The sequence below is a fragment of the Lindgomyces ingoldianus genome (assembly GCF_010093535.1).
Source record: "Lindgomyces ingoldianus strain ATCC 200398 unplaced genomic scaffold BDR25scaffold_1, whole genome shotgun sequence".
Taxonomy (NCBI): domain Eukaryota; kingdom Fungi; phylum Ascomycota; class Dothideomycetes; order Pleosporales; family Lindgomycetaceae; genus Lindgomyces; species Lindgomyces ingoldianus.
The window spans coordinates 1,391,927-1,414,488 of NW_022985162.1; the positions used below are offsets into that span (position 1 = coordinate 1,391,927).

The 22,562-nt window shown below is 44.1% G+C and overlaps 7 protein-coding genes across 7 annotated transcripts; 2 read left to right on the forward strand and 5 right to left on the reverse strand.

Annotated features, from left to right (window-relative positions):
- Positions 1-4,258: 4,258 nt before the first annotated feature.
- BDR25DRAFT_201235 (uncharacterized protein) lies at positions 4,259-4,962 on the reverse strand (the record flags this gene model as incomplete). The annotated part of the gene is made up of 2 exons (XM_033684390.1): positions 4,259-4,831; positions 4,885-4,962. Coding segments are annotated over 2 exons (651 nt in total), but the record flags the coding sequence as incomplete, so codon positions are not given.
- A 2,590-nt stretch (positions 4,963-7,552) lies between these two features.
- BDR25DRAFT_330444 (acetyl-CoA synthetase-like protein) lies at positions 7,553-10,064 on the reverse strand. Its single transcript, XM_033692529.1, has 4 exons — positions 9,546-10,064; positions 9,096-9,491; positions 8,170-9,045; positions 7,553-8,116 (listed from the first exon to the last, which is right to left on the reverse strand). The coding sequence occupies exons 1-4, from the start codon at positions 9,925-9,927 to the stop codon at positions 7,671-7,673; spliced, it is 2,100 nt and encodes a 699-aa protein (XP_033554627.1). The 5' UTR covers positions 9,928-10,064; the 3' UTR covers positions 7,553-7,670.
- Positions 10,065-11,215: 1,151 nt separating this feature from the next.
- On the reverse strand, positions 11,216-12,101 carry BDR25DRAFT_320975 (haloacid dehalogenase; the record flags this gene model as incomplete). Its single annotated transcript, XM_033691938.1, has 3 exons — positions 11,216-11,239; positions 11,296-11,904; positions 11,961-12,101. The coding sequence occupies 3 exons, from the start codon at positions 12,099-12,101 to the stop codon at positions 11,216-11,218; spliced, it is 774 nt and encodes a 257-aa protein (XP_033554628.1).
- A 590-nt stretch (positions 12,102-12,691) lies between these two features.
- On the reverse strand, positions 12,692-13,784 carry BDR25DRAFT_299583 (histone-fold-containing protein). The gene is made up of 3 exons (XM_033689191.1): positions 13,337-13,784; positions 12,947-13,222; positions 12,692-12,896 (listed from the first exon to the last, which is right to left on the reverse strand). The coding sequence occupies exons 1-3, from the start codon at positions 13,344-13,346 to the stop codon at positions 12,871-12,873; spliced, it is 312 nt and encodes a 103-aa protein (XP_033554629.1). The 5' UTR covers positions 13,347-13,784; the 3' UTR covers positions 12,692-12,870.
- A 5-nt stretch (positions 13,785-13,789) lies between these two features.
- BDR25DRAFT_299585 (histone-fold-containing protein) lies at positions 13,790-14,708 on the forward strand. The gene is made up of 3 exons (XM_033689192.1): positions 13,790-13,876; positions 14,045-14,380; positions 14,437-14,708. Exons 1-3 carry the CDS (start codon positions 13,852-13,854, stop codon positions 14,484-14,486), a joined length of 411 nt encoding a protein of 136 aa, XP_033554630.1. The 5' UTR covers positions 13,790-13,851; the 3' UTR covers positions 14,487-14,708.
- Positions 14,709-15,715: 1,007 nt separating this feature from the next.
- BDR25DRAFT_275194 (uncharacterized protein) lies at positions 15,716-17,275 on the forward strand (the record flags this gene model as incomplete). The annotated part of the gene is made up of 2 exons (XM_033687478.1): positions 15,716-15,986; positions 16,050-17,275. 2 exons carry the CDS (start codon positions 15,716-15,718, stop codon positions 17,273-17,275), a joined length of 1,497 nt encoding a protein of 498 aa, XP_033554631.1.
- Positions 17,276-17,961: 686 nt separating this feature from the next.
- BDR25DRAFT_364760 (uncharacterized protein) lies at positions 17,962-18,992 on the reverse strand (the record flags this gene model as incomplete). The annotated part of the gene is made up of 3 exons (XM_033696861.1): positions 17,962-18,544; positions 18,734-18,816; positions 18,948-18,992. The coding sequence occupies 3 exons, from the start codon at positions 18,990-18,992 to the stop codon at positions 17,962-17,964; spliced, it is 711 nt and encodes a 236-aa protein (XP_033554632.1).
- Positions 18,993-22,562: the final 3,570 nt, after the last annotated feature.

Here is a 22,562-nt window from a genome sequence, read left to right on the forward strand (position 1 = left end):
TTTTTTATTTTTATAGATTTAATGTTCTTAATTATAGCAGTTAGCTACTTTATATTTATAATTTTTAACTAGATAATATAATATTAAGTAGTCTTTTTTTCTTACTGCTTTTTACTAAAAATAGTAGAACTTATAGTTATTTTATTCTTTACATGCTACTTATTCCTTCTGCTTATGTAGGGGAGCTGTTTAACAGGTGTAGCAATTTATAGTTTTGTAGGCTAAGGCTGTCCCTTACTATAGGCATCTGTTGTAGTTCTTTTTCTATATAGGCTACTAGCCTGTTCTATGCTTATTGTCTTAATGCTTAAGGCAATACTGTTATGTGCATTAGTACTAGGGGTATAAATAATTATTAGGTCTATGTAACATGTTAAAAGAGCTTTTCTAAGTCTACTATAGGTATTCCTGTGTTTGTACTATTTAAACAGGGTGCTTTTTTTATTAGTAAATGTTAGTGCTGTAGGTTTTATTTCTGCAGAGTGCGCATTAGCTATAGCTTTATTACATTGCTAAGGCTTTCCTGCTAATTATAAGGCTTAGGAGTAGTATCTTTAGCTTTCTAAGTACTAGCTTTAGGACTTTAAACTTAGTAGGCCTGCCTAGTCCTTTTAGTTTCTAATCTTAGATTTTTATAAAAAACTGCTATTACTTTTTTTTATTTATAATATTATATTTAACTTTAGCTATACGCCTTATAATGTTAAATATAAGGTAGTTATTGCTAATATTTATTTAGTAAAGCATAACTATGTAATAACCTAGGTAGTTATGTTATAAACTGCACTTTTAGCATTTATATTTCTAAAACTATTAAGAAAGCTTTTTTGCTAAAGTGCTAAAAGTTTAGTCTTAAAAAGAGAACTATTTTTCTTTTTTTTAAATGTTTATAATATATTTTTAGATTTAAGTCTCTTCTCTATGTCTTTTTAGAATTATAAGGTCTTATAACACTATATTTAGTCTACTAAAGTTTTAAATAACTACTTTCTAATACACTTTAGAATAGTTATTTAAAGAATAGTTTTCTCTGCATTACTAGTAAAGTCTATTATTTAGTCTTTTTAATATTTCCTTATTTATAAGGCTGTATTTAGTAGTAATAGCTTTTATTATTGCAGTAGTATTTTTATTCTCCCTCTTTTAAAAGTCTAGGCAATTTTAGCAGAAATGTTCTACTTTTTTATAGTTTAGGCAGGCCTTGTTCTCTAACTACTTTTATTATTTTTTTGTTAAAGGCAGCCTATTATGTCTTAAAACTTAGCTCTTTTTAAAGAGAGAGCTTTATATATGCTTTATATAACTAAGGTTTATTAGTTTTTTATTATATTATAAAAGCTTTTTCTTCTTAGAAATAAACTCTAGTTTTTAAAGAGTTTATTTATTTATTTTTTTTTATGTTTCCTATAATAGTTATTATAAGTTGTTACTTACATAATAAAAATTTTAAGAGTAGTTAGTTTTTTACTGTGTATAAATTTATCTTTTACTATCTTACTTAGTCTATTATAGAACATGCAGCAGAGGGCCTTCTAGTCTGTCTATCTACAGATGGCTAGCTGCTCTTTAAAGTGTGCTGCATAATTCTAGACTAGGCTAGTTCTTTGTTTTATAGTGTCTAACTTGTTAGCTATAATTTTCTTTTTATTAAAAGTTTTATAAATAGCTATTAAAGCTTCTTTAAAAATTTTAATGCTGCTAAATATTTCTTTTATTTTAAAAGTAAGTGCTTTACTATTTACTCTAAAGTTTATCTAATTATCTGCATAGAGTTAGAACTAGATTATAAAAGGGCCTTTTAGGTGTAGTTCTATTTAAAATATTATTTTTACATTAGTTTAGAATGCTTCTTTATTATATTACATATAAAAGTAACATTTTATAAAAAATAGTTAAAGGTCTTTTAATAATTTTTTAAAGAGCTTTAAAAAGGCTAGTCTTAAAGTCTTTTTAGCTATAATACTTGCCTTTTTTATTAAAATGTTTTAGATCTTTACTAACTTTACTTATAGTTTATGTATCTAGTAGGCTTAGTTAGTAGCTTCCTAGAGGCTTAAAGTTTTAAAAAAGTTTTATAATTCTACTACTTTTTAGTAAAGGTTAGTAATTTCTTATTTAAGTTTTAGTAACTTACTAACTTTATTACTAATTTACTAAAGTCTTTTTATGTTGTTCTAGATTAAATTAATCTGTTCTGCTAGAATAGCTTTGCTTTAGGTAGAAACTTCTATAGATCTTAATAGCATAGTGTAGGCTATGTTAAAATCTAGATTATGTTATAAAGTATTTCTACTTTTTAAAAAAAGGTAGTGTTTAATGTTATAATTCTTGCTTTAGAGAAGCACTTAGGTCTAATAATATTTCTAGAGGGGAAATAAGACAGGTAATAGGGGCTAACTAGTAGGGTGTACAGTCCTACGTACAGGCTATTAGGCTAATAGAGGATAATTTAGAATAACTAGATTATAGTTTGCCCTATGTGCGGCAGTAGAGAGGCTAGGGTTAAACAGTCCTAGTGGACAGGGTTAGAGGTATATATAGTGTAAGATATATAAATAGTATTATAGCTCTTTAGAAAGCTAAATGCTACTTAGTCTATGTAAAAAATAAACTAAACATTAAACACACTTTCTAAAAAGTAGTTTATAGTACAACTATATACATGTCTTAGGGACGCTAAGAGGAGCTGTTAGGAGTTTATAAGAGCTTACTAAGAAGGCTCCTGCAGGCTCTCTTAAGCTCCCTTAAGCTCTCTAAATTCGCGGCCTGTCTTCCTATTAGACAAGGCACTCTTTAACTATTGTAGGCAGCTGCGCTGCCCCCGTGTCCTCTGACTGGTTTGTAAGCGAGCCCTGTCCTAATCCAGCTAGATTGTGGAGCACTGCTGGTGGGGTTACGCTGGTCCAACCGTAGACCGTAACATTTTCCCACTGCACTAAAAGGTACGCACGAGAATACTTAAGCTAAGTATTTCTCGCATAGTATAATATATATATAGATAATGCTAAGGCTAGCACTAACACTAGCGGTTGCCTCTAGTCTAGCCTAAACCTCTATAAGCGAGAGAAGGCCACGTGGTTAACTGTGCCTACCTTGTTACAATAATTCTACTACCTAGTTAAGGCTAGATAATTATTCAACTACTCTTTCCATTCTAACATTCCTTCTTTCCCCTGACTACAGTCACCGCCTATAGCATAGAAGTAATCCTACTGTTAGGTGAGGTACTAACTTAACAGTAGAATACGTGAACTCTGCTTTTAAAATTGTAAAAACATTTTAAGCTTCTAGCAACTCTAAATATAGTATTAAATATAGTATTAAAACTAATACTATAGTTATAGTTAGAAAAATGTATATATATATACCTAAGTATCTTAAGATTCTCTATAGAAAGCATACTAGATAGGTATTTAAAAAATATTGTCTTAACAAGAGCATTTCTTCTCTAGCTTCAACTAAGAGTCGCCTAAATGCAAGAGGTTTTAACTTGATATAGCAAGACCTATCCAACCCTAAAACAAAACATATCTCACCATCCAAAGCAGAACATGATCCAGAGATCCTATACTTTTTGTGCTGTTGTCAAGGCGTATCAAACCCTCATAGTTAAAAATAACGAAGAGCGAAGAGCGAAGAGATGGCTAACCTGTCCCCATTCCGCGCCCAGAATGTTTCAAAACCCTCTCGTCTTCGTTGTCATACAAGATCCAGAGGTCTTGTCAATCTTCATCCAAAACAGGTACTCCAAAAAAACGCCTCCTTGGTCATGCCAAAGACCACTAATGCTCCCGTGCATTCAAAAGGTAACGCCACTCCATGCCTACGCCTCGTGATTCTATCATCCCATCGCTCAGGCTCTTCTTGATTAAAGATATCGCCGATGAAGCGCGGATCGTGGCTCGTTAATGATAAAGGGTGATACTGTAAGATAACTGCAGCGACGATCGTGATGCTGAGCCAGAAGTGAAAAGTATTTATGATGGGAAGATAGCGAGCACCTAAGGGCCCAAGAAGAAGCAGGTCGAGGTTCCCATGCCTGAAATTGGGTACCGACTTGTCAGCCCAGATGGGATTAAATTGGACGGCTAGAGTCGAGTTGTGGTAACGGCCGTTGTGTTTCCTAATCGGCTGGCGAACGTGGGGGCGTTATTGGTTAAAGAATGACACACTTGGGCTTGTCTTTTGGCCTCCTTCGATCCCCAGCGCGATTACGGCTCTTATCGTCGCGATAGTATGAACCATTAGGGTAACCACCCCTGTTTCCAGACACTTGTTGGTGACGGTTCTTTTGAGACTTCTCACTCCTACCGACGGATTGGTGTCGTTGTCGCCTTAGTTGTCTTACGACTTCATAGAAAGCCTTCTCAACATTTACACAGTTCTTGGCAGATGCTTCGACAAAATCGCAGCCCAGCTCCTTTGCCAGAGCGCTGCCTTCTTGAATTGAGACCTCGCGCTCAGTAACTCGGTCACATTTATTTCCAACCAGCATTACAGGCGCAGGACCAAAGGATCCGGAGCCAACAGATGCCACACTGAGGGGTGAGCCGGGATATGTGGGGGAACCCGAGAGCGATGTCTCCTTGACACGCTGGATTTGGTGGTGGAACTTCTGGATGCGGGCGAACGACGAGCGCGATGAGATACTGTACACCAACACGAACCCCTCTCCATCTCTTATCCACTGGTCTCGTAGTGCGATATACTCTTCTTGTCCCGCGGTGTCGAGCACCTCGAGCATGCACGACTGACCGTCAATCTGGACTTGCTTGCGATAAGAGTCCTCAATGGTAGGATCGTACGTCTCGACGAAGTGGTTCAAGCACAGCTAGACCATGGGTTAGTCACGCTAAAGCTGATATGATGCACAGGGCAGCGTACCTGAATGGTCAAGGCCGTCTTGCCCACGCCGCCATCTCCAAGCACTACCAGCTTATATAGAGTCATCTTCCCCGCCATATTGTCGATCTCTTAGGATTGTAAAGATCCGGGCGGAGTCGTATGCAGTAGCAGGCAGAAAGCGAACCACGGGCTTGGGAAGGGAGTTAAGAAAACAAAGGGCCGTCACCAGGGGGCTGGATGGACTGCTCGGGGTTGGGGCTAGGGTAACGCAACCAGCGAGCCACGTAGTAGCAGGCTCGTCTCGTGAAGCGCAGCGGGAGCAGCTGACCAGCAGTCCTCAGCTTACTTGCAGAGTAGGATCGGGAGGAATTGGGGGGGACGAAGAACCCACAAGGGATGTGAGTCGTCACCCAAAACGTGTCGAGGGGAGAGAGCACAGCTTGCGCGTGTTGCGGGTAACTGCAGGCGGTTCAGAATCGATCGGACAGCCACTTCAGCGAGCGGGGAGGGACAGAGCACAGGGTTGCACAAACGCACGTCGTGGTCGGCAGGCTGGAGAGCGGCGGCAGCAGCGAAGCAGCAATAGCCGGTATGGTTCAGGCAAAGGTAGCGGAGCAGGAAGCAGCACGACGAGAAGGGACGCGGGCAGCGGGCGGCAGCAGGCAATGGAGGCAGCAGGAGCAGAGTAGCGGCGCCGATGGATGGCGGATGATGAACGATGATGGGTAGTGGATGGTAGATTCTGGGTGAGGGTGTGCGGGCTGGCTCGTGTTTCCCACGTGAAGGCTGTCTGGTCAGTGAGCAGCAAAGATGTCTGCTCGAGGACGCCGGTTGTGGGGACTCCTAGGCGCTGGTGTTGTATCTCTCAGGCGTCGTCAGGCTCTGCTGCTGCGCTCGCTCCGACGACTGGCGGTATCAGCAGGCGTGGGGTGTGCGATGGCAGAGGGTGAGCAAGGGGTGAAAAGCAAGTCTGGCGAGGGAGATAGAAAGGCGGGAAGGGGGGTTTAGCTGGGGCAGTTGGGGGCAAGCAGGCACTGTAGGCAGTCAAATCCCGGTCGCTGCTCGCTCCATGCTCCAACGCTCTCGCTCGTTTGGCTTGGCTGTTCTAGGAGACAAGCAAGAACACCACCGCTACCAGCACCACTACCAGCACCACCTCTACCAATACCACCAGCTGTGTGCCGCCGTCGCCTCAGGTCTGCTGTCCGCCCGCCTGTGTCGAAAGCGGCCGGTGCGCTGTCGTGAAGTCTGAATGCTACTGTCTGTGTCGCTGCCGTGACGCTCTCGTCAAGCCCTCTGTGCCACCGCTCCCAGTGACACTTTTGTGTGCACACTCGTCCCCTTTGTTGGAGCCTTGGAATCGTCCACAGAGGACGACAGCCGGCCGACATGGAAACTCATGCCGTATGCTGGCAGGTGTTTCGGAACACTCCCGGCGGCCATGCAACCACCCAGATGCAGACTCTCCCCGCCAAAAGCCACACGGCCCCCGTCCTGGCTCTTGCAAGTTGCCAGCTTGCCTAGCCTGACTTGACTGCGCCCGTAACACTCCGCCCGCTGGTGGTGTTGGTTTTACCACAGTCACTGGCACCGCTGCCTCGGGGAAGCGATCGCATCTCTGGCCTTGTTGATTCGACGCCAGGGCCAAGCTCTGTCACAAACCACGGAGCAGAGGCTGCCCTCGCTAGCCGTGGCCAAGACTCGGTTTCGTGCAGGAGTCGTGTTGGGAACCTTCGGCGACTCTGCACACAAGCCTCCGGTGCTGCTCTGGAGTGAATTTGAATGTCGAGCGCAACAGAGCCGCTCGTCGTCCTGTGTGTATGTATAGACGACTTCTTTGCAGCACTCTTCAAATGCTTCAAGATATTAATGTGTACCCACTTGTTTTATTGCGGCCAACATTTGTCTATTGCTCGATTTCGCTGCCTGTACGAGAAGTTTCGTTTTTACCAAAAACGAGTGTCTGTGCATTTCGCGGGTGTGGACAAGCCTCCTCAAATGGGGCCGACGGCGTCCTTGGCACCACTGAGACCTCTTTTCTGTCTTCCATAAGGACCTAAGATAAGCTGGACGACGCCTTTGGGCAAGGCTCAACAGCCTTGATGACCTGCTGCTACTGCAAGGGACCTGGTGCCGTCTAGGCGTGTTGCACGCTTCAAAACTGGTGATTCCTCTAGGTCCGCTGCCTCACGACACACTATCCGGCCGGCTCAAGGCCAGATTAGCCGCTACTCCGCAACATCCTAGCAGACTTTACTAGCAAGGAATTCCAGCTGAGCGGACGCCTACGTGCGTCCTTGATTCCAGGTTAGGCCCAAAAGCCATTCTGCAGAACGATAAACCTACTGCAATAGCCCGCAGATAATGTTGAACACGTGATGATGGAGATGGAAACAGAGATAGAAGTTCTATTAAAAGTGGTGTTGGATTGCAATCCTGTCTAATGTTGAGAGTGACTTCGCTCCTTAAGAGAGCTAGATGGTGGAAGACGTTAGAATCACGACGCACAAGCTGGAGATTTTCTGCCACCCGGACGGGAGACGGGCCGTTATGACCAGGGCATGGAAGGAATTGAACCGGCTGCTCAGTTCGGGTACAATGTGAGCGACCGCAGCCACGCCCACTCTTACAACACACATTTCTCGAACCGATTCTGGCATCATCAATCGGCGTTTAGTCTTCACAAGCATGAAGCAAAACTCGGTCGCGATTTATGATTGCTGTAGAAGCCTTGCATACTCATACAGGCAAGTTAGAAGTCCTCCCAACCAACCAATGAATGCCGGTGTAAGCCGCCAGAAATGGAAGATAATATACAACCATTCTTACAATTTCGCTTTCGTCTCCGGAGCCTTGTGGAGATCCTTTCCTTTGTGCCTGAAATACTCTTTGATCTTTGCCTTCGCAACTTCAATAGCCTCGGCATCTTCAATGGTTGTAGGTACTTGCACCTCTTTCTCGAATTCACCGTCAGTTGCGTTCTCTATCAACTCCCTCAAAACACGGCGAAGTGTTTTCCCGCTCCTTGTCTTTGGGATCATGCCTTTGCCCTGGATCATCCCTCCCAGACTAGCAATTGCCCCGATCTGCTGTCGGACCAGCAGTTGGACTTCCTTAAAGAGTTTGTCGTCTGGGACAGCAGGGTGGGGGTGGTGATGTGTTGATAGTGTAATGAAGGCAAAGGGGAGGTGTCCTTTCAACGAGTCTGGGATGCCAACCACAGCAGCCTCCGCAATGTCTGGGTGTGAGGTCACTGCTTGCTCGATCGCCCCTGTCCAGCATCAGCATGTGCAGTGGGTGGAAGGGCGGGATACAACAACTCACCTGTGCTGAATCGATGAGCGGCAACATTGATGATGTCGTCAGATCTTGACATGATCGAGATGTACCCATCTCTATCAATCATGCCTGCATCGCCAGTATCAATCCATTTCCCGTTGAAGCGCTTCAAGTATCCTCTATAGAATCTGTCTTCATCTTCCCATAGAGTCGTAAATGCCGTTGGCGCAAGAGGCATACCCATGACAATGTTTCCCATGGATCCTGGCTTCAGTTCATTCCCCTCATCATCTACAATCCTCACATCAAACCCGGGCGCTGCCTTTCCAGCGGAGCCGGGCTTCACCTGGAGCGGCTGGTGGCGATGTGCACTGCCGAAATTCTCTCCAGCTGCAGCGCTCAGAGCTATAGCCGAGATGGGACTACCAGATTCTGATGACCACCAGTTGTCGATAACTACTGCGCCGCCCGCACAGTGCTTGCTGAGTAGTTTTTGGTACATTTGAACAATGCTTGGTTCGCTCCGTTCGCCTGCCAAGAAAAGCGCTCGTAATGTCCTAAGTCCTCCTCGGTTGCCGTAGATTTGCTCGAAGTAGTCGTTGTCACCGTCTTCACGACGAATCGCTCGTAGCGCCGTGGGCGCGGTAAACATGGTCGTAACTTTGTACTCTTCGATAATTCTCCAGAAAGTACTAGCGTCGGGAGTACCAACCGGTTTTCCCTCAAAGAGCACGGTTGTAGCACCGGCAAGGAGTGGTGCATACACAATGTAAGAATGCCCGACGACCCACCCAATATCTGAGGCGGTAAACATAACATCTCCAGGGCCGTGGACTCCAAAAATTTGTTTAATTGAGAGGTTGAGACCAACAACGTGTCCCCCGGCTTCGCGGACAACGCCCTTTGGCAATCCCGTCGTTCCTAGAAATCATCAGCAGGGGAAATCTTTAGGGGGTGCGCGGACTTCTCACCACTAGTGTAGATAATGTATAATGCGTCTGAGCTCTTCACTGGAACAGCTGCCGCTTTCAGCCTTCTATCCTTCGCACTCTTGACTAGTCTTTGCCAGTTCCGTTGGCCATCCTCTTTGACCACGGGCTCCCATCGAAGTTGCTCGCGCTGCCAAACAATAACCTTTGAAGGCTTGAAGCTACTCGTCCGGATAGCTTCTTCGAGGAGCTTCTTGTATCCCATTGGGCCCTTGTTGCCTTCGATGCCACATGATGCAGTCATTACGGCTTTTGGTCTGGAGGCTTCCATGCGCTGGGCAAGCGAGGCTGGGGAGAACCCCCCAAAGACGACAGCGTGAATAGCGCCAAGTCGGGCAATGGCAAGCATAGCAAAAAGGGCTGCGGGGATCATTGGCACTATCAATCGTTATCTTGTTTGTCTTGACATTTAACAACATAAATGAGACTCACTGTAGATCAGAACGACGTCTCCCTTTTTCACGCCTTCTTCTCGCAGGACGCCGGCGAGCGTCTCGACTTCCTCGAGGAGTTGCTTGTACGTATATTGCTCTTTCAAGCCAGTAACGGGGCTATCCCAGCAGATGGCAACTGTGTTGCCATTGCCGCTCAGGACATGTCTGTCGATACAGTTATATGTTGTAGAAATCTCGCCTCCCGGGAACCAGGTCCAATGATCATGTTTTACTCCGCTTTTCAGGGTCTTAGTAGTCCTTTGTAGCGCTCGGTCTGGCTTCTTGTGCCATTGCAGTTGATCTGCCTGGGCAGTCCAGAAAGCTTCGGGGTCCTCCAGCGATCGCTTGTACACCTTGTCCTGAATATGAGGTTCAGGCATGATGCAGGTTGGACTAGTATAATAGAAGACGGTTTAACGAATAGTAACAGACCGCAGACTTAGGATCTGTTACAGTAGGATGTCCGAGACAAGACACGATAAGTGTGGGAAAATGAGTTTAAAATTGCCGGTGCAGGAATCCAGTCGTAGTCGGATATATATGCAATGTCGGCAAGGAAACCGGCCAGACGGGGTTTGAGGCATGACGCTCGCCGAGGGTGTTTGGTTTCGGACCTGGGGAACGCTAGCCACCCCGCAAGGGTGGCCTTGGCCGAGCTGCAAACCTGGGGACACGAGCGACCACGAGGCGACCACGAGGGAATGGTGAGATAATCGCCTCATATAATGATGATAATGGGGGTGGGAAATTCTGGATTGGGACTCTTCCTTCCACCCATTTTAGTGTATTACACGTGAATTCGCCACTCCTGTGAATGTTAGAATTTGGTTGGCTTCCCCTTACCCAAACTTACCCGGCAACTCCGGCGTCCTAGTGGCTGAGTGTATTTTTCTGAAGACTCTCTGTCCTCGGTTAGTTGGACTTATATCTCCAGATGCTACTCCAGAGCCGTTGCAGAGCATTTGCGGGTCCGTTTAACTTGTAATTTTAAACGTTCATACCTACTACAACATGGGGTCCTTCAACCGTGTTCCATAAACATCTCCGCGTGATGTTGGACAAGCATGCGAATAGAAAATATATCATCTTACAATAAACGGGAATAATAGAGCCACACCATGGATAGATCACAGAAAGTAACTAAAGTAAAAGTAATAAAGATCAAATATTGCGAAAATAAGGGGGTGTGGCTAAGATGATACATTTTGGTGGCTGGACAGTCTGGAGACTCTTGATGTACGTTAGTTTGAAAAACAGATACAACAACAATAGCCTGGAGCATTGTAAGCTAGAGACTGCCTAGAGCCCATAGATACACAATGTATTGTCGCATATCATGGAAAATAATCCTGCCCTATAGCAAGTCTTAGCTAATTTCTATTGCAAATACTTGCAGGCAGTAATTTATGGAAGGCAATACGAGGGAGGGCACACCCACGAGCGAGCCGACAAAGAGTTATACTGAGCGAAGAATAGGCCACCCTCTAGACTCACCCCACCCTCCTATTGGATATAGTATCAACCGCAGGAAAGGCGAAGAGAATCAAACACAGAGGGTACACACAACAATGAAAGAGGCATCCACAGGTTCAGGGAACCGTATCAACGAGATCGGCAACAAGAAAGTGAGATAGAGCAATAGGATATCTTTATTAGAACCTGATCGTTTTATTTGAGCCTTAAGAATACCATCTAAAAAACCCTTTATTGAGCGTGTTCCCGTTAGGAGACCACCGCTTCATCTGCACATGTGATGCGATATCAACTCCTAGGCTCTCGGCCACAGTCATAAATCCTGCCTGATCTATCGGAATCCAGAGATCGACCCGGCCCTCAGTCTTGGCTACTTCAATTTCCTCCGAGCTCCAATCCTCCTCCAGTGACCTTTCAATATAAATTGCCTGGAGCCCGTGAGATTTCGCGGCCTTCAAGTAAGTCAAATGGGCGGCTACCATGGCACACTCCGGGGGCTTTAAACCAAGTTTTTCAACCTCCCCTAAGTACACGCTGGGAGAAGGTTTGTACGATTCGAACTGCTCGGCACTGAAAGTGCGGGTGAAGTCCATTGAGCCGTAACTTTTTAGGTCAGAAAGGAGGCTGAGGTTGCCGTTGCTCAAAGTCACCGTGTAGGGTAGCTTGTTCAAGACTTTGATACCGGGAGCAGAATCCGGCCAGGGCTCCAATCGATGCCAAATCAGGCTCATCATACGGACTTCATCATCTATCCAAAGCCCGTCCAAGTTCCACTCAGACAATAGCTGCTCGAGTGTTTCTAAGTGATGTCCATCAACTGTTTTCCAAGGCAAAGCTGGATCATTGGCTACTGATTTCGTGAACTTCTTATAGGAGTTTCGCCACTGCTGGAAAATACGCCCCAGCCCTTGAGCATCATGGGGGATGCTATCATGCGAACGGAGTTTACTACTGATGCAGTGGCTGAATTCAGCGAGGCGTGAGCATGTGCGTAAAGGGAGTTGGTAACAGTCCTCCTCCAATCGACACAGATGCCGAATGCGTCAAATAGCAAAGCCTTCGGAGATTGAAGTAAAGCCATGCTAATGCCTCCGAACAGTTTTGAGGCGAAGGGCGGTGGGCGAGTGGAATTGGAGAAGGGAGGTCGTTCGGAACGGGTCGGAAGTGCATGACAGTAGGCTGCAACTCCGAGAATAGCGTGAATAAAGAGAGAGCGAGCGTCGAATCGCTCACAGAGACATATGAAAAGAGGTGACGTGCGTGGAAACCATGGAAAATCAATGGGGAAGGATGATTTAGCTCACAATTTCAACATAGTGTCCTCCTATTGTTCTAAGATTCCTCTTATGCAATCATTCGGGCATCAGTGTACTTAAAAAAGCCCCAAGTTGATCGCCAAAAGTTGAGAGAATAACAAAGACGGAAACAAGCTAACTAGAACCTGAGCAAAAGGGAGCACTACGGGCGACCAGGATCTATGGAGACGCGCTAGTGGTGGCACGAAGAGAGAACCCACCGCTTGGTGTCCTCTAGCACAACTGTACACAAAGGACTAGTTACTCGAACAACCCACAAGAGTACAAAACAAGAGCCTAGAGGTCACACCTCTTGAAATATAAGTGAGGCTACTACGGTCAAGAACATATCACGAGGGCAAAACAGCGAGGAAACTGAAGAATTATTCTGGTATCATATTCCATGACTAATCCTAAACCGTAAACTCCTAAGCCCATGATACAATAGGCAAAAACCCCTCAAGCCCGTCCCAGCCAGCACCAGAAGAGACCATTGATCCCGAGGTCGCAAAGTCGATCGAGAGTCGTTACAAAACATGAAAGGCAAAAGCGAATCTAACCACCAAAACCATAGAGAGTACCTGTGACATGTCAGACAAACTAGAAGGGATTAACTAGCGAGGCAACTCACGTCCTTGTCGCTTGAGCGCGTAGACGACGTCGAGGGAAGTGACAGTCTTGCGCTTGGCGTGCTCAGTGTAGGTGACAGCGTCTCGGATGACACCCTCAAGGAAAGTCTTTAGGACACCACGGGTCTCCTCATAAATCATTGCGGAAATACGCTTCACACCACCACGACGGGCGAGACGTCGGATAGCAGGCTTGGTGATGCCCTGGATGTTGTCACGAAGAATCTTTCGGTGGCGCTTGGCACCACCTTTGCCAAGGCCCTTGCCACCTTTGCCACCTGTAGAAAGTACGTCAGTGAATGCTGCGAGAGGCGGAATGCACTGCAAAACGCGACGAGGTGTCTCAATGGCGCCAAGAAGGATAGAGGGATAGGGGTATGGGGTAGACTTACGTCCAGTCATGTTGATGGATTAAAAGTGAAGTTGAAAGTGAGATGGTGGTTTAGTGGAGTGCAGGGAGTGAGAGTGTCGCGGTATCGAGAGCTGATGGTTTGCCAGAGGTTGGGGAAGCAGGCTACTTTAAGAGAGACGCGTGTTTGGTGTTCGCGAAGATCAACAATGCCGGATCAACTTCGGATCACGCTGGGCGGTCGGACGCGCTCGCTTGCCTCTGCGGCTGCCCAGATCACAATGCTGAAAGGATGGCGCGCACGGCCCAGTCTTGCCCGCTCAATTTTGATTTTGCAGTTGCTGGAACTGAGACGCCCAAACTTGCCCCCCAAACTCGCGCGCTAAATCACAACAATTGTGATCCGGCAGGCAGCACCCCCCGCGCCGCCCATAAGTATCGCCCGCCGCCCACTTTCTCCGTCTCTCTTTCACCACTCTCCCACAACACTTCGACAGCCACAACCAACCACATCATCCACACTCCACATCATCAACTTCATCACTTCATCCATCAACAATGGCCCGCACCAAGCAAACTGCCCGTGAGTAATTTATTAGTACCTTTTCATTGCAGATTTATTGCCGCGCAGGCCTTTTTGGTGTTGTTGCCGCCCGCGATTTCGCTTGTCGCAACACTCACCGATTTGCATCTACCCTGCCCGGGCTTCGACAAACCCCTCACTTTTCTATCATTGCTAATCCTCTTACAGGCAAGTCCACTGGTGGCAAGGCTCCTCGTAAACAGCTCGCCTCCAAGGCAGCCCGCAAGTCTGCCCCATCTACTGGTGGTGTCAAGAAGCCCCACAGGTATAAACCTGGTACTGTCGCTCTGCGTGAGATCCGTCGCTACCAGAAGTCGACCGAGCTCTTGATCCGCAAACTGCCCTTCCAACGTCTCGTCCGTGAGATCGCCCAGGACTTCAAGTCGGACTTGCGCTTCCAGTCTTCTGCCATCGGCGCTCTCCAGGAGTCTGTTGAGGCCTACCTCGTCTCCCTCTTTGAGGACACCAACCTTTGCGCCATTCACGCTAAGCGTGTCACTATCCGTATGTCTCATCAAACTTGTACGGTCTGACCAGTATGCTAATCTTTTTGTTTGTAGAATCCAAGGACATCCAACTTGCTCGTCGCCTCCGCGGTGAGCGTGGTTAAGTACCTCGCCTCTTTCTCTCACTGGCATGAGCATCGACAAGTCCCCCATGTGCAGTGCGATTCGTACATGATGGGTTGGGTCTCCATTGGCGTTTGGGTTCTATTTCAATAAGGATCACGGTTATTTGGGTTTTATGGTGCACCGGGAGTGGTGCAGTGCGATGTATATCCCATAATCAGTGACAGTCACTGACCATGAATTGACGAAAGTCGATCTACTTCACATTATCTTTGCCTGTTGTCATAGGTTGAATGTGAGGACTTTACTGACCGTCTTTATGCCTTTTGGTCGTGTTGGAGTATTCTTCCCTCTTCCCATGGTTGTCTATTCCTATGAAACGATGTTTGACCAATACTGAGGCGGTTTTTTTGGGGTTGGAATTGGATGATGTGGGCATCGTCGAGGAACTGACCACTCGAAGCCAACATACCTCGCATACCAGGCGAATCTGAAATCATTATTGAACAACTCTGATGCCTCTTCAGTACGGGAAGTATCTTCCATTTCCCATCGCTTTATCCAAGTATATTTACAATGTCCTGGCAGACATGTTCAATCATGGATGTCTGGTCAAAAAGTGCGGCATGTCCAGCGGCTGCATATCCACATTCTACGGCACTGCGGTTATCCATATGAGGGCTTTTTCCTGTCTGAGAGATGGGTGATGTGCTAACCTAGCATAGCTACGGAGGAAACCTTGCTATCTCTTTGTATAAATGCAGCTCAATATCGAAAAAATTCACTTCGTTGCCCTTTCACACAGCGACTAGGAGGCAAAGAAACACTAGTTGGAAGCATTGGGATGCGTCGAAATCGTTGACCAAGACCGCGAGAGAAATGCAAGGTGGTGTCTCAAAGTCTCCAGTTTCTGGCACGTGTTGAGTCCGTGAACCCTGTGCTCTACGCACAAGTTGGGAAAGCGGCGAGGCGCCTGGAATCGCCTGGCGGAAAGCGGGACGAGATGGTACAGCACTGTGAATTCCGCAATAGGGAGAGTGTAATAAAGTGGGTGAAGCCCAAGCCTGCAAAGTGCGCAGATGGGATTCCGAATTTTTGAGAAAGTCTGAGAAAGTTCTTCAGAGCAAGGAATTATCATTAAAATCTCGCGATGCGGGTTGTTTGGCGAAGACGGCGATTCGGTGATTCGGTGATTTGTGATAGCGCGCCATGCCGACAACACTGTAATACTGCTCTCCAGCAGGCTGCGTCTGGACGAGTAAAATATGGCATGGACCCCACGACAGCACCTCAGTTGCACACCGACAGTGCTAGTGACTATGGTTCCGACATCAGCCTGAGCCCTGCGCAGAGTAAATATGGCTCGGAGTTCGACCTTGAGGAAGCGGCACTCATTGGCAATCTGCTCACACAAATCGCCGCTACAGCTCCAACAATAGAGGGCAATGAGGCCCAGGTGGGGGAATGCCTGGACCGCCCATTTTCACGCCGCCCTTTGGTCGAGGTCGAGTACGACAGCCTCTCGAGCAAAGCTTGGAGTGGTAAAGCCCCTCCTACATATGCCTGATGCGCGCTTACCCGACTGACCTACTGACAGCGCTTAGTGCCGAAGGAAGATGCTCGGCCTGATGAGCAAACTGAGCTAGCAAAAGCTAACCCGGGGCAGTCCAAAGGTGACACTGAAGACGACACTCGATCCCCTCTCGAGCGTTTTCGGACGCAGCCCATGAAACCCCTGTCAGTAACAGACCTGGTGTCGCCAGCTTGGTGCGAACTCCAATACTGGTACATCCTCACCAAATTCGGGCGGAAGCCGCGAACGACGGCGATGAAGAAAGGCTCTGAAGTGCATAGAGTCTTGGAAGAGCAAGTGCACGAGATCAGGTGGGTCCAGGTCAAGTCCAAGGAAGACAGATTTGGGTTGAAAATATGGAACACGATACAAGGACTCCGGACGCTTAAGGAAACCGGCTTGACGCGCGAATTGGAAGTTTGGGGCATCATTGGTGGCCAAGTCGTGAACGGTATCATTGATGAAATATCGTACATGTGCCCAGATACAGATCTCGAGGAATCCCCGGAAAAGTCAAAGGTCGAGAAAGCAGGTGGTACGCTTCCTCTTGGCCGGCCCAGCATCGCGCAGGGTTTCAATAACAGCGGTAATAATCCGAGCGCTTGGGTCGGCTCATTGAAGCCCGAACGATTGGTATACATCGCGGACATCAAGACACGCGGAGGGAAATCCGTCCCAGCAAGAACGTCCCTTCGGCCAACCTGGATGCAGTTGATGCTTTACCGAAAATTACTTGAAGATTTGGCGCTCAATGTAGTGGATGGAGAGACGGTATTTGGGCGGTACGGCCTCGACCCACTGGAGCCTTTTACTGAAGTTTTCATGCTTGAGGTGGGCAGCCTAGGCACTCTAGAGACCATTCCGGAGGGTAAGAACGCTTTCGGTATCCTACAGGCATCGGAAATTGAGTGCCACGGGAATTTGTCCGCTCTCTGGAGTTTGATGATATCTGAGTTTGGAAGGTCTATTGACACTTTCAGCGACGTCCTCCGCGCCGAGTTTCGCTCGTCTAAAACCGGTGAACTTATCGGCAGTGAGTTTACTATTTATGATGCGTCAGTCATAGAAAAATATACATTAGAAGAACTGAGCTGGTGGAAAGGGGAACGAGAAGCTAAAGGTGTGGAAATCGAGGAAGCGTACAAGTGCAAGGTGTGTGATTTTGCAGAGACATGTACTTGGAGGAAGCTTAAGATCCAGGAAGCCACAGAGAAGCATAGGCTTCGTGGCACTATGAAGAGAAAGTTAGCTGTCTGATATCTCCTGTCGTCGCATTTTGTGCCTACTGCCCGTTCTGATTCTAGAGCTATAGGGTTTATACACATTTGTCCTAAAAAATGCCAGGGAACTTCGCTATTTCTTCGATGTCCTTACTCCGCTGCTCCGAATCTCCAGAGTCCTAACCTGACATTTCAGTCTACAATCATTGGTCCTACATTTTTAGCTTTGGAATATAAGCATAGTGGTCATCCGATAATTTTAGACTGCATGCGCTAGTCTCCTACAAGAGGACTGGGGGTATTCACAAGGAACCATTGAGACCCTACTATTCTCTATTGATAACAATCTTGTGGATATGATACCTTTAGCGCTGTCCAGAAGGCACTGAATAAGGTCCATGCCCAGGCCCTAGTAACTTAGGTGTCTCATCTATATTCTAGGTGAATTTCTGCGTTCGCATAGTTCTCGCTACCCATCCATTCGATAGATCCTGCATCCCATGATACACTATCCAATCCTCTCTTCCGTCAGGACTCTTGGGTGAAACTTGCATGCCCAACTCCATATGCTTCTTCCTTAGTATTCCGGTAAAAAAGACACACCCATCGTCGTGTTTCCCCTAATCCTGGATGTTCATTGGGTCGCCACCTAACGGTTCGGGTTGACCTAGGCAGTAGTTGCGGCTGTCGGACCGGGTAGCGGAGTATATGATGAATGTCTAGCTAGTAGAACGGTTGGTGAGTTTCTGTGTGGCTTCGTTGGAGGAGAGACGGGCGTTGAGCGGACGGCCATATGGCGTCTTTTCTTAGGGGTTGGTAGGAACGAAGAGGATTTGGAGTTGAGAAAGATTGGTGCCAATAGTCCAGGGATCCGACACTAGGTCGGGCGCCAGCCTTTGATCTAGTGACTTGGAGTTGCAGCATACTCTTGGTGATGTAAAGATTCGCTGGCCAGCCATCGAATTCTCGGTACCAGCAGTTGTACACGTGATACAACCCACTCTTGTGTTGAAGGTATGTACCATCAATAGGGAACTGGTCATAAGTGTTCAACTGTGCCTTGAAGCTGAAATTTGCCACCCATGGATCTGATCCCAGGCCTTCGAACACAAACATCCGGTGATGTACTGCGGGACAGCTCTCTTCATAGTACATGTCCACTTCCGGAGGTGGGGAGTCATGGTTTGGGTCGGCGGTGAAAATGGCATACCAGTTTCCATGGAGCTCTGGGCCCCATATGTCGGTCGAGTAGTTCATGTCCTTTAGAGGTTGGAAGAGGAGTCTCTTTTCTGCACTGTGCCAGTCCCTGTATCGTTATCAGAGAATAGAATTCTCAACTCATCGCAGAATTTACGAGGGCTCAATAGCAAACCACATAAGCAAGGCTTCTGGGGCTGTTGTACCTTCGCCGCCTCAGACCCAAACCCACTCTTCTGCAGATTGCAGCGGACAGGGTAAACCCAGATTGGAAGGGGGGTTGCCGGAGTCAACGTACGTAAGGACCCGGCTTCGGAGAAGAGTTATATTGTCATTAGTTGTGTAAGTCATGCAGTAGTACCCATCACATTGTATACCCACCTGCGGTCAACATTAGTGAAGGGAAAGGCCAAGCTGTAGGTCAAGCTATCCACCCCGACAGCATCGAGGAAAGGGTTAATGAATGTGGGGGTGCGATTGCCGGTCAAATTGGTGTTCTGACCGAAACCTACTGTGGTGAATGAGGAAACGAATAGGGTTACAGCAAGTGCAAGCATAATCGAAGAGAGCAACAGAGGGTGCAGCACGAACAAGCAAGTGGGGAAGGAGAAGATAGAGAAGATGATATATTGGCGCGAGCGACTTTTATACCTAGTGGAGAGAGCCTTTGGCCAGCTTAAGACCGAGCTCTCGGAGGCACACTGGCTCAGAGAAAGTGAGGTGTTGTTTGGCCTAGTTGAGATGGGCTTGGCTAGGGAAGCCGTAGATCACGTGCGCTCCAGCCGCCCGCTCCCAAGGTTCTTATCTCACGAGTCAGCCGCCCCACAGATGATTTTGCACTAATACTATTTTAGATTAGACAAAACTTCTAAAACTTCTAAGCTAATTAAAACTTCTAGGGTTTTCTAGGCTAATTAAAGGCTAATTACTAATAATGTGTAAAATTATCTATAGAGTGTCTAAGAAAAAATAAAGTAAGTTTATATGTATCTTAGTTTATAAATTTATTAAATTATATAATAGCACTATACTAGCATTAGTATTTATTAAAATGTTTAATGTAATTAAAAACAGAGGTATTTATTTTTATAATAAGCACATTTTAAGACATATCTAACACTGTTTAAAGGGTAAAGTACATTATTAAACATGTTTTTAACATGTTGTGTGTTCTAGCTATTAACTATCTATCTCTATCCTATTACTCCTGTTAACACTACGTGTTGTATCTCTCTATAACTATAGAAGCTAAGGCACACATGCCTTCTCTATTACCTCTTATAATTAAAACTTTAGTGTAAACAGGTGTAGGTGTGCAGTTGCAGTTATTAGTACACTTATGCTTAACCTACTGCATTATACAACTTAGTTAATAAGAAGGGTGTTAGAGATCCTACACTTTTAAAAAACTTCTAGAAACTTTTAGAAACTTTTAAAAACTTCTAGAAACTTTTAAGAACTTCTAGAAACTTCTAAAAACTTCTAAAAACTTTTAAAGTATAGTAAAAAAAAAAGTTAAAAAAAAAAAATAAGCATTTAAAATAGTAAAGAAGTAAAAAAAAGTAAAGACATTAAAATGCTTTAAATATAATAGGTTAAAGCTTTATTTCTTTAAGCTTTTAGCTTTAGATTAATCTTGTCTTATTTATAAAGTTAAAAGATCTTTCTAGCCTTATCTTAGTAGCTAGGGATGTCTGTAATGTTAAATTCTAGAAGGATGTTCTTTGCGCGTGTCTTACACAGATTCTTTATAAAAGAAGGATAATAAGCGCTAATAATAGTAGCTTATTACTATGTAATAAGTAAGTCTATACCTTAAAGCAACTAATATTTAATTATAAGAATACTTTTTTAATTACCTAGACTAGTTTTAGTAAGAGCATAATCTTCTATGCTTATTTAGTGTTAACTGCTAAAATTACTATTTAGATTATTTTACTAAATAAGCTTAAAAATAAGCAGCTAGACAACATATAATAACTAAAAAGATCTAAGCTATGCATTATTAATGTGTAAAGTAGAGCTAGTTAGCAGGGACTGTTTACTTAAATTATTAATAAAAAATTTACTTATCTACTTATAAAGCTAAAGTAGGCTTCTAGTAGAGCTTTCTAGGACATTTTAAAGAATTTAAAGTTGCAGTCTTAGATTAAATTAGTAGCTATTAATAAATATTATCTTATATTAGACTAAAAAAAGTTTTAACTTACATTTATAATGCTAAGTTAACTATAAGTTATACTTTAAAAGAATATTATCTAGTTTGCCTATTCTACTACATTAGACAGTACTGCAGAGGATGCAGTCTTACGCTACGCTAGTTTCTGTCTGCTAGGCTGCTGTATGTACTAGACTAAGGTTATCTACATGTTAGTTAATTACTTTAATGTTACTATTTTAGTAGTTTTTTTACTATAAGGTAAAGTTAACTTATAAAATAGTTTTTATTTTCTTTTAAAAGAAAGTGTCTTAAGTAAGTGTGCTAATTTTAAAAAGATCTCTAAAATAGTTATATTTATTAATAGGCGTATATTTATTTAGTTAGCTGTAGTGTAGTTTTACTTAATGCTTTTTTATTTAATAAAAGGACTAGAACCTTATAATTAGTATATAACTAATATTAATAATAGTCTACAGTGTGTGTATAATATAGTAGAGATGTTTACTATAAATGTGTAAAAATATAACTAAAATAAGTGTTATTCTAAGTTTAAAAAGCTAATATTTTATATCTAAATTATAGTAGCTACTACCTTGCTAAGCATAGGTGTTAATATCTTTAATGTTAACTATGTTATATGCTAGAAGTTTTTAATTATAAAGAGCTTCTTAGATCTCTAGCAGTGTACTAGGCGCAGTAGACGCGCACTTAGTTAATTAAGTACTATGTATATATTTCTACTATATTAGTTGTTTAACTCTAAGAGTTTATATAAACTAAGCGTTTTACTACTTTACTTTAAATAAGATAGACAGCTTTTAAGAAGAAAAACAGCGCAGAATTAGTTACTAGTTAATAAAGTAAAAGTATATAGTTAATTAGCTTAAAGCTTTACACTAAGTAATACTAGCAACATAAATAGTGTCTACTTATAAAAGTCTAGCTAAGAAACTGCTAAGTTAGACTAGCCTTCTGCTAGATATTAGACAAAGTCTAATATGCAGGCCTAGGCAAACATAGGTAATTGCTAGATTAATATAGCTAATAGTTTATATTACTATAAAAGTATTCTGTCTTAACTAGAGAAGTATAATGTCCTTTTAAAAGATAGATCTATTATTGTACTAGGTTTTTACTATTTAAAGTGTAATATTGCACTTTTTCTGCTAGCTACACTACTGCTAGAGCCCTTAAGTGTAGTTTCTACTTTAAAAATAAGTATACTTCTTACTTTTATACTTATTACCTTTAATAAGTAGGCTAGAATCTAAGTAAAGAGACACTATAGTAACTTTATATGTTAAGCACCTCTGCCTTTATCTATGTATATAAAAATGTGCTTGTAATAGAAGCTATTGCAATACTATAAAATTAAGTATACTATTAAGGTAGATCTTATAGTTAATAAGATATATAAGCATGTTTTATTTATATTTAGTTAAAAACATTTTAAGACTAATGCTAAAGCACTTTATAATATACTTTTAAGCATAGTAGTGTTTATAAACATATGTTTAGTTTATTATAAAAAAAAGCTATAACACTAGTGTGTAGAGTAAGATAAATCTAGTTAAGTTTATGCTTTATTATCTATAGAGAATTTAAGCGTAGATTGCGTTACTTAAATCTGTTAACAGGATAACGCTCTTGCTAAGAAGGTAGCACTGCAACGTACACTGCAGGCCGCATCTGCATCCTCTAGTGGCCGCGTTGTCCTCTAGCTAGTTGTATTAGACAATACCTATACAACTGTAAGTGCCTTTACCTTAACTATACTAGAGATACTACCTCTAAATAACATGTTATGTAGCATTATTTATGTAATTATATTAAGCCCTACTTAGAAAGTTACATATTTATAGAGTTTTATAGATAACTTTTTTTAGCGTGTAGTCTAGGTTCTCTAGGATGTTTAAAAGCAGGCTAATAGTAGGCTAGTAACGCTAACTGCTAGCACTAGTTAATC